Raw genomic sequence first — 15,201 nt, forward strand, 5'->3', positions numbered from 1 at the left:
TTTAGTATTTCTTACCTCAATACTAATGTTAGACCTACCTGAAAAATTGTTTTTAAATACAAAAATGCACTGCATGATCAAATATTTAGGTGAGAGAATTATATACATTTATTATATACATTTATCTGGGAAAGATGGCCTACAGTAGCCTTAAGTTATCTCATTTTCTAAAATAAACACTTGGTGGTTCTTCAAGATCTTGACTCAGTTAATTTAGAGTTAGTTTCATTTCTACAAATGGTGCAAACTCTGCAAGATTATAGATAAAAGATTGCCATTCCCCTGCCATTCTGTGATCGGCAATCGGCAGATCATGATCTTGGTGATCGGTAATCGGTGATCGGCCCCAAAAATGCTGATCGAAGCATCTATAGTATAGAGTAGTATTGCATACTTTAGGGATGCACGATATTATCGGCACGACATCAGAATCGGCAGATAAAAGCGTAAAATATAAAAATCGGCATCGTCTGATATGAAAAAATGATGCCGATATGATAACATGTTGATATGCGCCTGCAATGACTCACATGTGCAAGGAGTGCTATAGCGATAAGATCATGTCAGCAGTGTGGTCATTCTTGAAGTGAAAACAAGCAAAAATAAGCAAATACATTGCATGTATGGTGATTTATATTGACAGTTTTTAAATGCTGCCTTGAATTTGTGAATGCGCGTACAGAAGGACGTGACCGTCAATGCAGGGTTGCCAGGTTTTCACAACAAAACTAGCCCAAAACAAGCACAATCGCATCTCCCCACTCTCTCGCGTGCACAGCAGCAGAAGCTCCACCAGGTCCTAGTGCCCTCACCCTCTCTAGAATGTTTTATATATATATATATATATATATATATATATATATATATATATATATATATATATATATATATATATATATATATATATATATATATATATATATATATATATATATATATATTTATATATATATATTTATATATTTAGTGGGGACACTGTTGTAACAGTAATAAAATTAACTTCAAAACTTCTTTTTTACTTCTTTTTCTGATTAAAAAAGCAGTAATGATGTCATATCACAAGCATGACACTTTCAAAGTAAATACTTTTATATACAGTTTATTAATCTGTAAAAAAAATTTTATGGATGATGAAAAATAATCCAAGGAGCTCTAAAATAATTGTAGAATTTTTTTTTTAAGCTAAAGACAGCATCAACAGATGTTATGCCACCCCCACATGTGCACAAACATTAAATCCAAAAATAAAATATTTAGGTTACAACTGCATCTGTCTGGGGTGAAAAATCACTGACTTTATTATTGTTATTTTCAGAGCTTTTAATATACTCTTATTATAAAAATAACTTTATTAACATTTATTTATCTTTAACAAGTATCTTTTTAGTAAGGAGACCTCAGAAAATATCAGTAATCTGTAACCCGAACGAAACTCATTGATGGACGCGCTCTTGCTCTCGCTCTGGTTGATGTGCGCACGTGTTCATCCTGGAGAAGCGCCCATACAAGCAATTCTGCCCTTTATGAAGTCATACAGGGCCATACTCAAAAAAAAACTTTCTGAAACTTGTTCGAATCCTGAAGGAGTGTCATGTTTAACATAAGAATTCAACTCTTTAACAGTGTGAATAAGTCGGAATGCACAAATAGCATTAGCCCCCCCCCCCCCCCCTTAAGAATTGTTCTGGGATACCATGATGGATTTGTAAACATACAAAATACTTTACTATCATAGATCATATGAAGTCATTTTGTTTTGCTTTTTTAGGACCGTCTTGGAAAGTGACAGGAATTCCCAGCAGTGTCTGGGAATCAGTGTCACGGAGTCTGCATGTTGAGGCTTTGAATATATTGTTGTGTTAATTAGAGAAGCAGCTGAATGCCAAGTTCAGCTTAACACTCTGAAGAAAAAGGTGGATTAAGAATAAATTGTGTTTAGACTATTTTAAAGGCTAAAGACAAGTGATGAACGAGACAAACATCTCAGTGGCTCCAATTGTGGGCGTCTCCCTCTTTGTGTCCTCCACCTTTTCCACATTCTCCGTACTGTGACAGGAAGTTGTGGGGCTTGCTCGCAATGTTGCACCTGTTGCCGGGGCAGCGGGTCAACAAAACAAGCCGCCGCCCCCACGCAGGTCTGGGGATGGTGCCGTTCGAGAGCATGTCAGATCTGTCAGCGCTGTCATCCATGCATGCTGGGAGTTGTTGAGAGCTGTTAGAAGTTGTATAAAGGTAGACAACCTCCCCATTACTCAGCATCAAGGAGGCAGGAATGTGTGACTAGGTGCGATTTTGCCTCCATCCTCAAATGAGCAGGCAACTGTCCTGGCATGAAAACTTGATGTTGAAAAGAAGAGTTGGGTGAATGCAGAAAAAAGCACCACTTTGTGTCTATAAAAAGCAACACTCCGTTAATACTGATTAATGAAAACCAGCCCTTCGGTGGGTGCATTCTCCAGTGAGCATCAGGAGATGAGAAATAAATCACTTCTGTTTGAGAAATACGCATTCTTCCATGTTGAACACTGATCAGTTTAGTTGGATTGATCAAGCCTGCTTTGATCAAAGTGATGCCTGATTGTTAGCAGGATTGTGCGTCTTACTTTCTGTAGTTCATCAGTGTTTTTGATTTCAGTTTGGGATATTCTTGGACAACTGACAGAAATCTGTTCCTGTCCGTTTAATGGCTGCGTCTGTCTTTTGCACGCATGTTTCTGTGTTTTACAAAACGTGTGGTCATAACCAGCACTCTTGTCAGAGTCTCCGTCTGACCTGCAGTCATTTACCGGTGTGTATACAAGGATACCAAAGGTTGTTGTAGATGGAATCAGAGAAATCTTTCCATTCCACCAATAAAGCAGTGATTCTGTCGTTGCAAACGGAAATTTCTAAGTAATTAATGACAACCAGTTGCGATCTGAAAGTAATCATGATGCTGTGTTGTGAGTTAAGAAGCTTGTCTCATAGAGCTGTGGGGCCAGAAACAGAACATAAGAGAAAGACTAGGGATGCACCGAATCCAGATTTTTGGGGTTCGGCCGAATACCGAATCCACTGGTTAAGATTCGGCCGAATTCGAAACCGAATACCGAATCCTACTCCCATCCGCAGTCCATTATCACAGTAAACACATTAATGAAGTTAACAACGTCCACAGCAGTGTAGGGATGCTATTGACCAGTTTTGGTCAAGTTTACTAAAGGAAACATTGTCGTGTATGTTCTTCTCGCCGCTATTTCATGATGGTTTATATAAAAATTACCCCGAGTCGTCCTCTGTCGTTTCAAAGAACAACCCAACGGAGAGCAGGAGACGCGCGCTAGGGTTGTGCCGACATCAAGATGGAGCGCCACCATCGTGATGCCACGCCCCCGTTGCGAGTCTGCGACACACACTAATCCACTTCTATAGTATTAGTTAAACTATAAACTTAGCTGGAATTGCTCTGTAAATTAAATTGAGAATGTAACTAATGCATATGCGATTTTAAATACTGTAGTCTATGCCAGATAGCCTATATAGCCTACACTTTGAAATCATTTGAGGCTGAAACATCCATAAGCATGCGTGTTTATTTTAGCACTTCCGTCAGTGAAACAACACAGCCTATAAAACAAAAACGATTTTCAGTAAATAATGGTAACCTCAAGAATATATGAAAATTAAATATTAGTTAGAAAAATATTTGATTCATACTATTTCCCCGCAAAGATGCGTCATATAGCCTACCGCTCTGCGCTTTGAGAGGAATGGGACACTGAATATAGCCTACACCTTCTCGAATATCTTCGTCTTCATATGTTCTACTGATGTTGCAAAGCAACACTTGTTGTAAAAGGTCTGAAGAGTGGATTTTATCTTCCACAGGGTCAAGACATTTAGGCAATGTGATTATTCACTGCCAGAGAAAACGAAACTAAAATCACCGGCGTGTGTGTGAAATGCGCTATTCAAATAAACCAAACTTGACGCGCCTTAACAAGTTTAATAACAAGAACAAACTGTGTTAAATAAAATTTGAAGTAAAAAGGTATTCGTCCTACAGTGTTTTTTATACTTTCCCACAGTAAAGGATGTGAATAGTTATAATAGACTTAATTATAAGCAAACGAAAGGAAGAAACGTTTATAATCCCCTGCGAACATGGGTGCGACGCGAGTGAAGAGTTGGGAAAAGAAACGAGATGTCCATGTCCATTGGGATAAAATGGACTAGGCCTATTGTTAAAATTCACGGAAAATCGAGTGACCATATCCAGATAGCAAAACAGAATGAAAAAGTGCTCTCTGACCATTATTTCCTTTCTAGGCTAAACAAAGCTTTGTGCTTCACTCCTGTGGTTATATTCACGTGAAACAGCATTCACATACAAAACACTGGGTTAGTAAAATAACGAAGTTATTTTTTTTTTAAAGTAGAAAATAGTATTTATGTAAAGAGATATAGCCTATTAAAATAAAAAGAGCTCAACTCTTAAGTGGAAGGAACCTATTTTTTCCCCCTCACGTGCAACCTAGCGGATGAATCATTATTTGGGTTAATAAAAATAACGAAATTATGGTTTTAAGAGAATAGTATGCTATATACGTAAAGATATATAGTATATTATCTACCTATTTACCTAATTCCGGTTCTTCAAAGCTAACGGATTCAGTGTATTTTCGTTTTGTCATCTTAATTTGGTAATTATTTAAGTATATATATTTTATTAATTTTATTTATATTTTATCTGATCTATAGGCTGTTTGCACGGTAAAATAAAATACTTTTTGGCTGCTGTCTGTAGATTCCTTCATGCACAACTCGTATTCTCTCGGATGTTTCATATGCAAATGTTATAACAGCGGCTGTTGTTAAGGGTCCTTGTCATCACGAGACAAATCGGCATTGCAAATTGAACGCGTAGCTCAACTTGAATCGCCTTCTTTTGACTTAAAGTATACTGCCACGTTTTCTGTTCATGAGTTCCATTTTCACTTTCAACAGCGGCGTCATTAAGTTCGACCAGCGGGGCGCGCATAGTGCAAGCCTAGGGTTCGGGTTCGGTGGAAATAAATTCTGAGGTTCGGCAGAAACCGAACCCAGTCAAAAAGCCCAATATTCGGCCGAATCCGAACCCGAACCCTGGATTCGGTGCATCCCTAAGAAAGACAGTAGCATTTTTGGGCATCATAGGCACGTGTTTCCCAAAAGTGACTGTCTAGGTTGGCAGCTCGTTAGTAGGGATGCACCAATATGAACATTTTGACCGATACCAATAACCGATAATTCTTGATATTTGAAAGCCGATAACCAATATTTTGGCCAATTAATCTAAACTAAATTCAAATTTTGATTTACTTTGAGAGCCTAATTGCAAAAACAAAAGGCTCACCATTAAAAGCCATGTCCCTAACGCTTCAACATAAATCAAACAATACAATACAAAAAATACAAAACAGTAGCGTAGTTTAAACCAGTGACCCTCCCGCCCCATGGTTCAAATTTTTTCTTGCCCTGCCAAGAATTTTACTGGCCCCACCACAAAAAAGTAATAAATAAAATAAAATAGGCCTAGTTATTGTTTTTTGATCTATGAAACCTTAATAAATAAGGTTGACTCCAAAAACTACTAGCCTAACTCATATAAATTTTAAATATTGTTAAAGACAGCAGTAATAAAATAAGAAAAAATAATACAATTACAAGCAACGGCACAAATAAATACAACAGAACAAACATACAAATAAAATAAACAGTTATTTTCAGGTTTTTCCATGTAGGCCTAGGTCTAGACTAGATTTTCAGGTACAGAAATAGTAATCAAATGTAAAATATCATTGCATAGTCTTCACTGTATAAATATAGATGAACCCTTCTTAAAGTTATTCAGTCAAGAGCAGTGAGTAATTGTTTTCTTTTTATCTCCTCTTTTATGAGAAAACGCTTCACTGCAATTCACCCTTCACTGCAAGTTTGATTGACAGGCGATCTGACCAATCACATCGCCGAATCTGCCGGTTTCTCCGACAAAGCAGTCAGGAGAGTTTGTAGATTAAAGGGGCTATATGCGTTTTTCTGAAATTTAAACTCGCGACTGACACCTGTGGCCAAAAAACAGAACTGCTCTTCCTTAACATGAACGCGCTTGACGTCACATCCGCAGACAGCGCGGGAAAAATCTGACCCGACAGAAAACAGGAAAAATAGGATACAGGCTTATAGGTGCACCCACTGTGAGCGGACAAGGTGTCAGTATGCTCATAAGGAGATGTTTGAGTCATAAATGGTAAAATAAAAAGGCTATTGTTACGTTTATTTTGGGGAAAAAGTTGCATATAGCCCATTTAACGTTGGTGGATTTGAACTTGGAAAAACTGACGTCTTTCCACGGTTGAAACAACATTTCTTTTAGTGTCCATTCATGTTTATTTCGTGCTTATCAATGAACTACAAGGGAGAGATAATCGGTTCACTAGCAGCTTTAACTGAGGCGCTACAGCGATCACGACACATTAAAGAGCCACAAAACGCTATTTATTGTTTAAATTTCTTTAAAAAAATGACAATTTCAAAGTTGAGACTTAATTTCATATGAAAAGTATCTTGCTCTGTCCTGTCTGTAGCATGAGTATGTAGTTACAGCGATGTTGTTTTTAAAATATATATTTTTTTAATGATGAATAATCTACACAAGCAGGCTTTAATTGACAAGTTATTTTGATTAAAATGTGCTGATCATTTAAAATCTTACTGATTAAACGTCTTACCTTTTAAAAGTGCATCACAAACGGTCTGTTCTGCTGTTCTCTATGGCATGGCTGCTACTTCCGGGAACTATTGAGAGTCTCCGCGAGCCGCCATTGCTGTAAAAAAAACCGTTCCATTGGAGTCTATGGAGTTGTCGCAACTCTCTCTCTCTATGGCTCTGGGTTGTGTGTTGCTGAACCAAACTGAGAGATGTGGGAGAGACCGTCTGTGCACTTGAATATTTAAATTGGCAAGACTTTACAAATGCGCAAATGATCAACTTCTGTGAAGATGCAGCGCTGGCTCGAGCAGGCAAGTGACAGTTCCGTCAACTGGCCCAAGTATCTTTCACACTGGCCCCGGGCCATCGGACAGTCCTTATTGTCGAGCCCTGAACGTGGTTTGCAGCATTGAGCACTGGCTGGCATTTGCATACTGCAACTGAAGTGATAGACAGTAGGGCTGTCACTTGTTATTCGATATTCGAATATGTATTCGAACATGACGTGAAATATCCGTAATCGAACTATCCGGTTTTTAAAGTGTCATGTGGCGCATTTTTTACAGTCTATGATTAGACCGTTTGTTTTTATTTTATTGTTTTATTGTTTGCCATCTCATCCAATAGAGGGCGCTCTAAACTTATTTTCAAATCAAGCGAATAATAGCCAGTCTGTTTTGAAAATGGAAGATAACTCTCAGAACGACCAGCCTGGGCGGACAATTACGACCCCAACCCAAGTTAAAAGTAGTGCCTGGAAACATTTTGGGTTCTATACCGTAGATGGTAAAGTAACCGTTAAAGATAAGGTAGTTTGCCAAATTTGCAAAAAACGGTTTACTTACACATCCTCGACATCCAATATTCAGTCAGAGCATCGGGCGTCCAACATCGCATGACTGCATACTTTCCTGCACAACCGGTCGGCACCTTGTCAGATGCACGGGTAAAGGCCATCACCGATAAGATGGCAAGGTTTATTTGCAGGGATATGAGACCTATAAGTGAAATTTCGGGAGATGGGTTTCAGGACCTCATAATGGAACTGGAGCCACGATACACAATTCCATGTCGCACCACTATGTCAGCCTGCATAGTAAAGTTGTATGACATAAAATATATACCAATATATTCGAATACATTGCTTGATATTTGATATCCGTTCAAATTAGATTTTTCTCAAAAATGACTGCCCTAGTTGACAGCTTCAGTCATTACATGCACCTCCTTGACCCGATTATCCTTCAAAAGCTGACAATGCATGTGATCATGTAAATGTGTTAACCCGTTTTCCTTTTTTCGCTGTAAGGTCATAAACGGCTTAAGCATAACCGATCGTCACAGCTAGATCTTTGCCCCTTACGCCAATTGCGCAAAGTGCTGCAGGTATGACGTCACTTTGTTGGCCAACCAGCAGTTAGCATTACGCTGGTTCCCTCGAGAAAAACCCAATAGGATTTTCCCATAGGCTTTTGGATTCTCGCAAAAAACAAGCTCTGTGATCAACAAAAGTTAATGATACTTACATGTTTTGTCCATCAAGATAATTATCACAGAAGAACACAACTTTTATGAATTTTGAAGCCTAAATGCAGTCGCCAGAAGTAAATGCTAAAGGTAAGCTGTTAATCTCCTCAAAAGCCTCTGTTGTCCCATTTAGACACTTGTTAGCCAACCGCCTTTTTCAAGACACACAACAGCTTCAAAAAATCCTGAGTGTGGTAATAATGATGTATTTTATGTCATAGAATAAAACGTGAAAGAGTCTTGAGCTTGTGTTCATCACAGGCCTAATTTTGGCCATTTAAACAAAAAACCATTGACTTCGGTACGAGGGAACCGGAAGTGCTAAAATGCTAAAAAGAGATGTCATACCTGCATCACTCTATAGGTCCCCTTTAAAGTTTCAATTGAACACCCAAAAGTTCATGTCCAATAATACAGTCTAAGTAGGCAGCTTACTAGGTTTTAACTTGTTCAAGAATGCCTCTGATATCCAGTCTAGTTTTGGGGTTTAAATTGAATGTTTCAAAAGTGCACATGATGTCCAAAGGAGCCATTTGAGGCAGTTTATTAGGTTTGGCTATTTGTTCATTTGAACAGACTTATAATGCCTAAAAATGTAATCTACTGGGTATCTCTCCAGGTTTAACCTAAAGTGCTGAAGATTTGTCCTTTGAATTGAATGTTTGAGCTATGCATTCATTAGGCTAGGCTAAGTTGAGATGGTCTATAGGAGATGGCTCACACTTGCCATGAACAGTAGTTTTACCATCCTAAAATCTAATTAAACCCCATAATATGCCACATCCAATCACAACACTGTAAAAGACCTTCATGCATGCAAGTGGTGAAATGTTTTCCATTTGTATTTCATAATATCGCATATGACAGAAATTTGACCTCTTGCCACGTCAAAATTTTTCCTTTGGTGAATTTATTTTCGTAGGTGGGGCTGTCAATACCACTCACATGTCTGTAATTGAAAGACCTTGCCCCACCCTCAGTATTCCATGAACTTATTTAAGACATGTCAACCTTTTTGTCTTCTCTAATAATCTTATTACGTCTATCTCTGCTAACACACCTGATGGAAAAAATCAGTGTGTCATCACTCCTGTGTGTTTGAGTTTGCCCATACTTGATTTGATTTCTTGTAGATTATTCTTCAGAATACTCTTTTCTAACTGCCTTGAGCTCAAAACAGCTCTCAGGGTTTATTTTTCTTTATATATATGTAATATATTAGTGCGGTCAAAATTAGCGCGTTAACGCAGGCGATACATTTTTTTCGATTTAAAAATATTTATAGTTAAAAAATATTTAACGCAGCATCCGTTTTTTCTGTCATCCTTTGGCTAGACATTATATGATCATGCTCTTATTCACCACAAGACAAAAAGAATGCGCTGTCTGTGAATGTCCTGGGTGTGTCTCAATCAGCTCCCTAGTTTCCTAGGTCATGAACATGAATGTGGCCGACTCCCTGATCAGTGCCCTGACTACTGAACAGGGAGCTGATTGAGACACACCCCTTGTCTAAAAGACACGCGCCAGACTCGAGTTCTCTGCGTGCTTGAACGAACAATAACACACAGAATTATGCCAAAATGCCCATTTTGTTGGGTATTCTCACAAGAGCAATCTTAAATTAGTTAAATAACATCTTAAAAGAGAAAATGAGATGTGTGTGGGTGTCTGGCAGTAACGGATCTTAAATGAACAGCAGCGACTAATGCCGTCTGTTATTAATGTTAATCAGAATAAAGGTAACAGAGAAAACTGTACCTTTTAATAAGGAGTTATTCTATTTATGCAGTGCAGACAGTTTGATAACTTATATTTTAACCTCAACTATTCAATTTCTGTATATTTCCTACCTGTTAGATGGCTAAGAAGGCCACAGGTCAATATGACATTTATTATAATGGGTTTCGTGAAGACTGTTTTAAGTTCACTTGAAATTGATATAGCTTTTAATTATACTGTAATGTTGAATGTCTATATCATTAATGTTTAAAAAAAATCAATTTCATAGAAATCAGTAGCAGTTTTTGTATCAGTGATACGGTACTAGCCTTCATAAAAAGATGCCATTACAACAACTATTTCAAATATACTGTATTTAAGTTGTTTCTACATTCATTTGGAGAGTAACTGTGATATTATTATTATTATTATTATATAAAAATATTAAAAACGCAGATGTTATTAATTGCGATTAATTATAGAAAAATTTGCAAATAATTTTAATTAGTTATTTTTTTAATCGATTGACAGCACTAATATATATATATATATATATATATATATATATATATATATATATATATATATATATATATATATATATATATATATATATATACACACACACACACACATCTGTACAAGCGAGCTGCACACTGCGATACAAGACTTTTTGCTCGCGTTTTAGGACAGAATTGTCACTTCGCCAATCGGGCACTGAAGTTTATCATATGCACGACTTAGGATTCAGTAGTAGCCTACTCGCGCACTCTCTCATACCTAGAGCACACACACATAAAGCCGCCTCTCAAACAGCTCGCAAGTACCAAACTGAGTGCGTTTTCGCGGCTTATTGCTCGTAAAAGCTCAAAGCTCATTTTAGTCGGATATTCGCATAAACGCAGTCAGTAATAATTTAAGTGAACGTAAACATTTGAGAAGGAAAAGGCATGTGTATCAGTATATGGGATCTGTGCATTAGCTCTTAAAGTGACAGCCATTTAATATAATATACCTGCTGCTGGAGACTGCTGGCATCAATGTTAATCAAAGAACAAAAGATAGCGAGAAGAATTAATCTGTATTTAATTTATACAATGAAACATTTGATTCCTGTACCTGAATACTGTTAGACCTCCCTCACAACCTTTATTTGCCTACCTTTTTAAATACCTTTATTTTATTGTATTTATTTGTGCAACATCTTCAATATCTATAAAAACCAAGTCTGCATTTATTTGATTTAAAAATACAGTATAACTGTAATATTGTGAAATATTATCACATTTTAAAATAACTGTTTTGTATTTTAATATATTTTAAAATGTAATTTGTTCCTGTGATGTAAAGCTGAATTTAGCATCATTACTCCGGTCTTCAGTGGCACATGAACCTTCAGAAATTATTCTAATGCTGATTTTCTGCTCAAGAAACATTTTTGAAAACAGTTTTGCTTAATATTTTTGTGGAAACGGTGATACATTAGATTTTTAGAATAATAATAATTAGAATAATAAAAAGGTCCTTATGGTCACATTCACATTTAATCAATTTAAGGTGTGTTTGGAGCACAGCATTTCTCATTTCCCACACCTACTCACAGACAGGCTGACTGTTTTTGTAGATACATCTGGTTTATTCCAAGTTACCTTTAAACTGACCAGATAATCCAGTTGAGCAAACAGTTAAAATCTCGAGATTTCAACATTTGTAATGATGTCTCACTCTATAATGTATCTAAATTAAGTCTATGATGTGTTCTGCCACAGCTTCTGGAATATGTTGGGAAAGGGAAGAGCATCATGGACGTGGGTCTGGCCCAGGCCCGGCAGCCCCTCACAACACGAAGTCACTACTTTGAAGTGGAGATTGTGGATTCCGGAGAGAAGTGCTACATCGCCCTGGGCCTGGCAAGAAGAGTAAGTCAATTGTGTTGTTATTATTCCTCATTTAAAAGTTACTTGTGATAAAAGTGTTTGCTAAATCAATTAATGAAGCGAAGTGCATGCACACATGCACAACACATCCCATCCTTTATTATATTCTCCTAAATACTCTGTATTACTTGTCACATTGTGCATTGCGAATACCATTTAGTTTGTTTTTTTAAGGTATTTTTGGCAATACTAGTTATAGTTTGGCAATACTTTTGATCAAATTCCTAGTGATTTCGGTCTGAACAAGAAAGGATGTGTACAGTAAGCTCTGGATATACACCACAGATTTCAAAAGCGGCTCCACAACATTGCGACCTCAAAACAGTTACAGTTTGACATGCCCTGACCCGTAAGACCTTCGTTCATCTTCGAAACACAAATTAAGATATTTTTGATGAAATCCGAGAGCTCTCTGACCCCTCCATAGACAGTAATGTAATTAACACTTACAAGGCCCAGAAAGGTAGGAAAGACATCGATAAAATAGTCCATGTGACTAATGTTATGAAGCGACGAGAATACTTTTTGTGCACGAAAACAAACAAAATAACAACTTTATTCAACAGTTTCGTTCTAGCCTGTGTCAGTCGCAGTGTATTGCTTTCGAGTTCTACGGCAGCTGATGCTGTTCACGTGAGCACCACAATGCATGCTTGTGATGATGAAGCAAGAGTTGCCCTGTTTTTACAATGTAAACTGCTTAGGAAACTGACACAGGCTAGAACGAAATTGTAAAATAAAGTTATTATTTTTGTTTGTTTTTGTGCACAAAAGTGTATTTTCATCACTTCATAAAATTTAAAGGTAGAACCACTGGAGTCACATGGACTATTTTAACAATGTCTTTCCTACCTTTCTGAGCCTTGAAAGTGTTGTCGAACAAACGAACAAAGGTCTTACGGGTTTGGAACGACATGAGGGTGAGGAATTAATGACAATTTTCATTTTTGGGTGAACTATACTTTAAATGACATTGATGTCAGCCAGCTAACATCACTTTAGAGTTCCTACTGGCGGTATGAATGCAACCAGGAAAATGGTCCTATGGGAAATTTAACTCCCTGGGGTCCACCCTGGTGGCTAGTTCCGATAACTACCCTGTTCGAAAGCCCCTATGGTGACCAGTGGCTGTCAAGTTCCAAAAATGCATCATAAATGTAGTCCAGATGGCTCATGTGCAATATTACAAGTTTTTGTTAAAGCCCTACAAAGTCATTATATGAGCAGAGACCAGAATTCCAAGTCATTATTTACTAACAATCCTCCCCTCTAGCATTACTCTCAAATCTCAGAATATAATGCGAGTCATTGGACTACCTTTTAGGGTGTTATATGGTGCTTTTTGTAATTTTTGAAGCTTGACAGCCCTTGGTCACATTCATTTTTGCTGTATGAAAAAGAGCAGCTTGAACTTTGATAATGAAATGAAAGAAATTCATACAGGGTTCATGACAGTATTATTTATATACTATTATAGTTGTATTAATAGTTTGAATTAGCTGTTATTTTTATATTTGTAGTTTTTAATTCCATTCATTCATTCATCCATCCATCCATTATCTTCCGCTTATCCGGGACCGGGTCACGGGGGCAACAGTCTAAGCAGAGATGCCCAGACTTCCCTCTCCCTAGCCACTTCCTCCAGCTCTTCCGGGGGGACCCCGAGGCGTTCCCAGGCCAGCCGGGAGACATAATCCCTCCAGCGTGTCCTAGGTCTTCCCCGGGCCTCCTCCCGGTGGGACGTGCCTGGAACACCTCCCTGGAACGGCGTCCAGGAGGCATCCGATATAGATGCCCGAGCCACCTCAGCTGGCTCCTCTCGATGCGGAGGACCAACGGCTCTACTCTGAGCTCCTCCCGAGTGGCCGAGCTTCTCACCCTAGCTCTAAGGGAGCGCCCAGCCACCCTACGGAGAAAACTTATTTCGGCCGCCTGTATCCGGGATCTTGTCCTTTCGGTCATGACCATAGGTAAGAGTAGGAACGTAGATTGACCGGTAAATCGAGAGCTTCGCCTTATAGCTCAGCTCCTTCTTCACCATGACAGACCGGTACATCAACCGCATTACTGCAGACGCTGCACCGATCCGTCTGTCAATCTCCCGTTCCTAGTTTTTAATTTAATTTTAGTTTTTTTCTCGTAATTTTGTGCTTTTGTCATTTTTTTTTTTTTTTTTTTGTCATTATGTAGGTATAAATTCTTTTATTTCAGTTTTAATTTTGGTTTTAATTTTCAGTTAGTAAATGTAGTGCTTTACTTAAACTAATTTCATGTAGTTGCCGAGGTAAAGTTTCTAATTTTCATTTGGTTTAAACCTTGTGGACATTTTTGTCTTTTTAAGTTTTGTGTTGTTAAAATTTTAAAGGGATAGTTCACCCAAAAATGAAAATTCTGTCATCATTTACTCACCCCTATGTTGTTCCAAACCTGTGTGAGTTTCTGTTCTGCTGAACACAAAAGAAAATATTTTGAACAATGTTTGTAACCAAGCAGATAGTATAGTATTTTTTTCCCTACTATGGTAGTCAATGGTTGCTCTATCTGCTTGGTTACAAACTATCTTCAAAATATCTTCTTTTGTGGTCAGCAGAGCAAAGGAACTCATACAGGTTTGGAACAACATAGGGGTGAGTAAATGATGACAGAATTTTCATTTTTGGGTGAACTATCCCTTTAATGCCAACTGCATACATTTTGGCACAAGTGTGTATTTTTATTGGAATTTAACTATCTCACCCCCCATTTCTTTTAATAAATCTATTTTACACTAGGTAAACAAAATAGTTACACTCTGGACCTTAAGGACAAAATGTCCAATTTTTAACCCCAGGGCTATTTAACTTTAAAATTATGTTAATAGGCCAATAGTTTTTGTTAAGAGGCTTTTATTCAGTTGGCAAGGCTTCAAAAGAAAAAGTTTTTTTTTTTTTTTTTTTTTTTTTTTTTTTTTGATAGTTTTCTCAGGTTTGGCCTATAAAGAAAATACTCGCTTTATTCCTGTGTTCTGCATCTGCATATAATAGTGCCAATTGATATATTATGCAGCTATAACTGTGTGGGTTTGTTGGTATGGATGTCAAGAGTGTGGTTTGTATGTGTGTAATAGAAAATGTGTGTGTGTGTGTAATATTTGGGAGAGAATTTTATATCAAATCATTTTCATTCACTTTTTTTGGTTTCACTTTTTAAATGTTTTTTTACCTCAACAATAATCTGCCAATGGTTTTCTTTAAAAGCAGCTTCAAATTTAATGTAATAATCATGTAGTGATCATGCCGGGTTGAA

At 37.5% G+C, this 15,201-nt stretch overlaps 1 protein-coding gene across 3 annotated transcripts in view; it reads left to right on the forward strand.

Annotated features, from left to right (window-relative positions):
• The window catches only part of spryd3 (SPRY domain containing 3), an 80,446-nt gene that overhangs the window by 42,417 nt on the left and 22,828 nt on the right, over window positions 1–15,201 (forward strand). For all 3 annotated transcript variants that reach the window (XM_079803636.1, XM_079803638.1, XM_079803637.1), the window contains exon 7: window positions 11,749–11,898. In XM_079803636.1, coding sequence (XP_079659762.1) covers window positions 11,749–11,898 — 150 coding nt within the window. The remainder of the gene's footprint in view (window positions 1–11,748; window positions 11,899–15,201) is intronic.

Source organism: Gobio gobio (assembly GCF_949357685.1).
Source record: "Gobio gobio genome assembly, chromosome: 21".
Lineage (NCBI taxonomy): Eukaryota > Metazoa > Chordata > Actinopteri > Cypriniformes > Gobionidae > Gobio > Gobio gobio.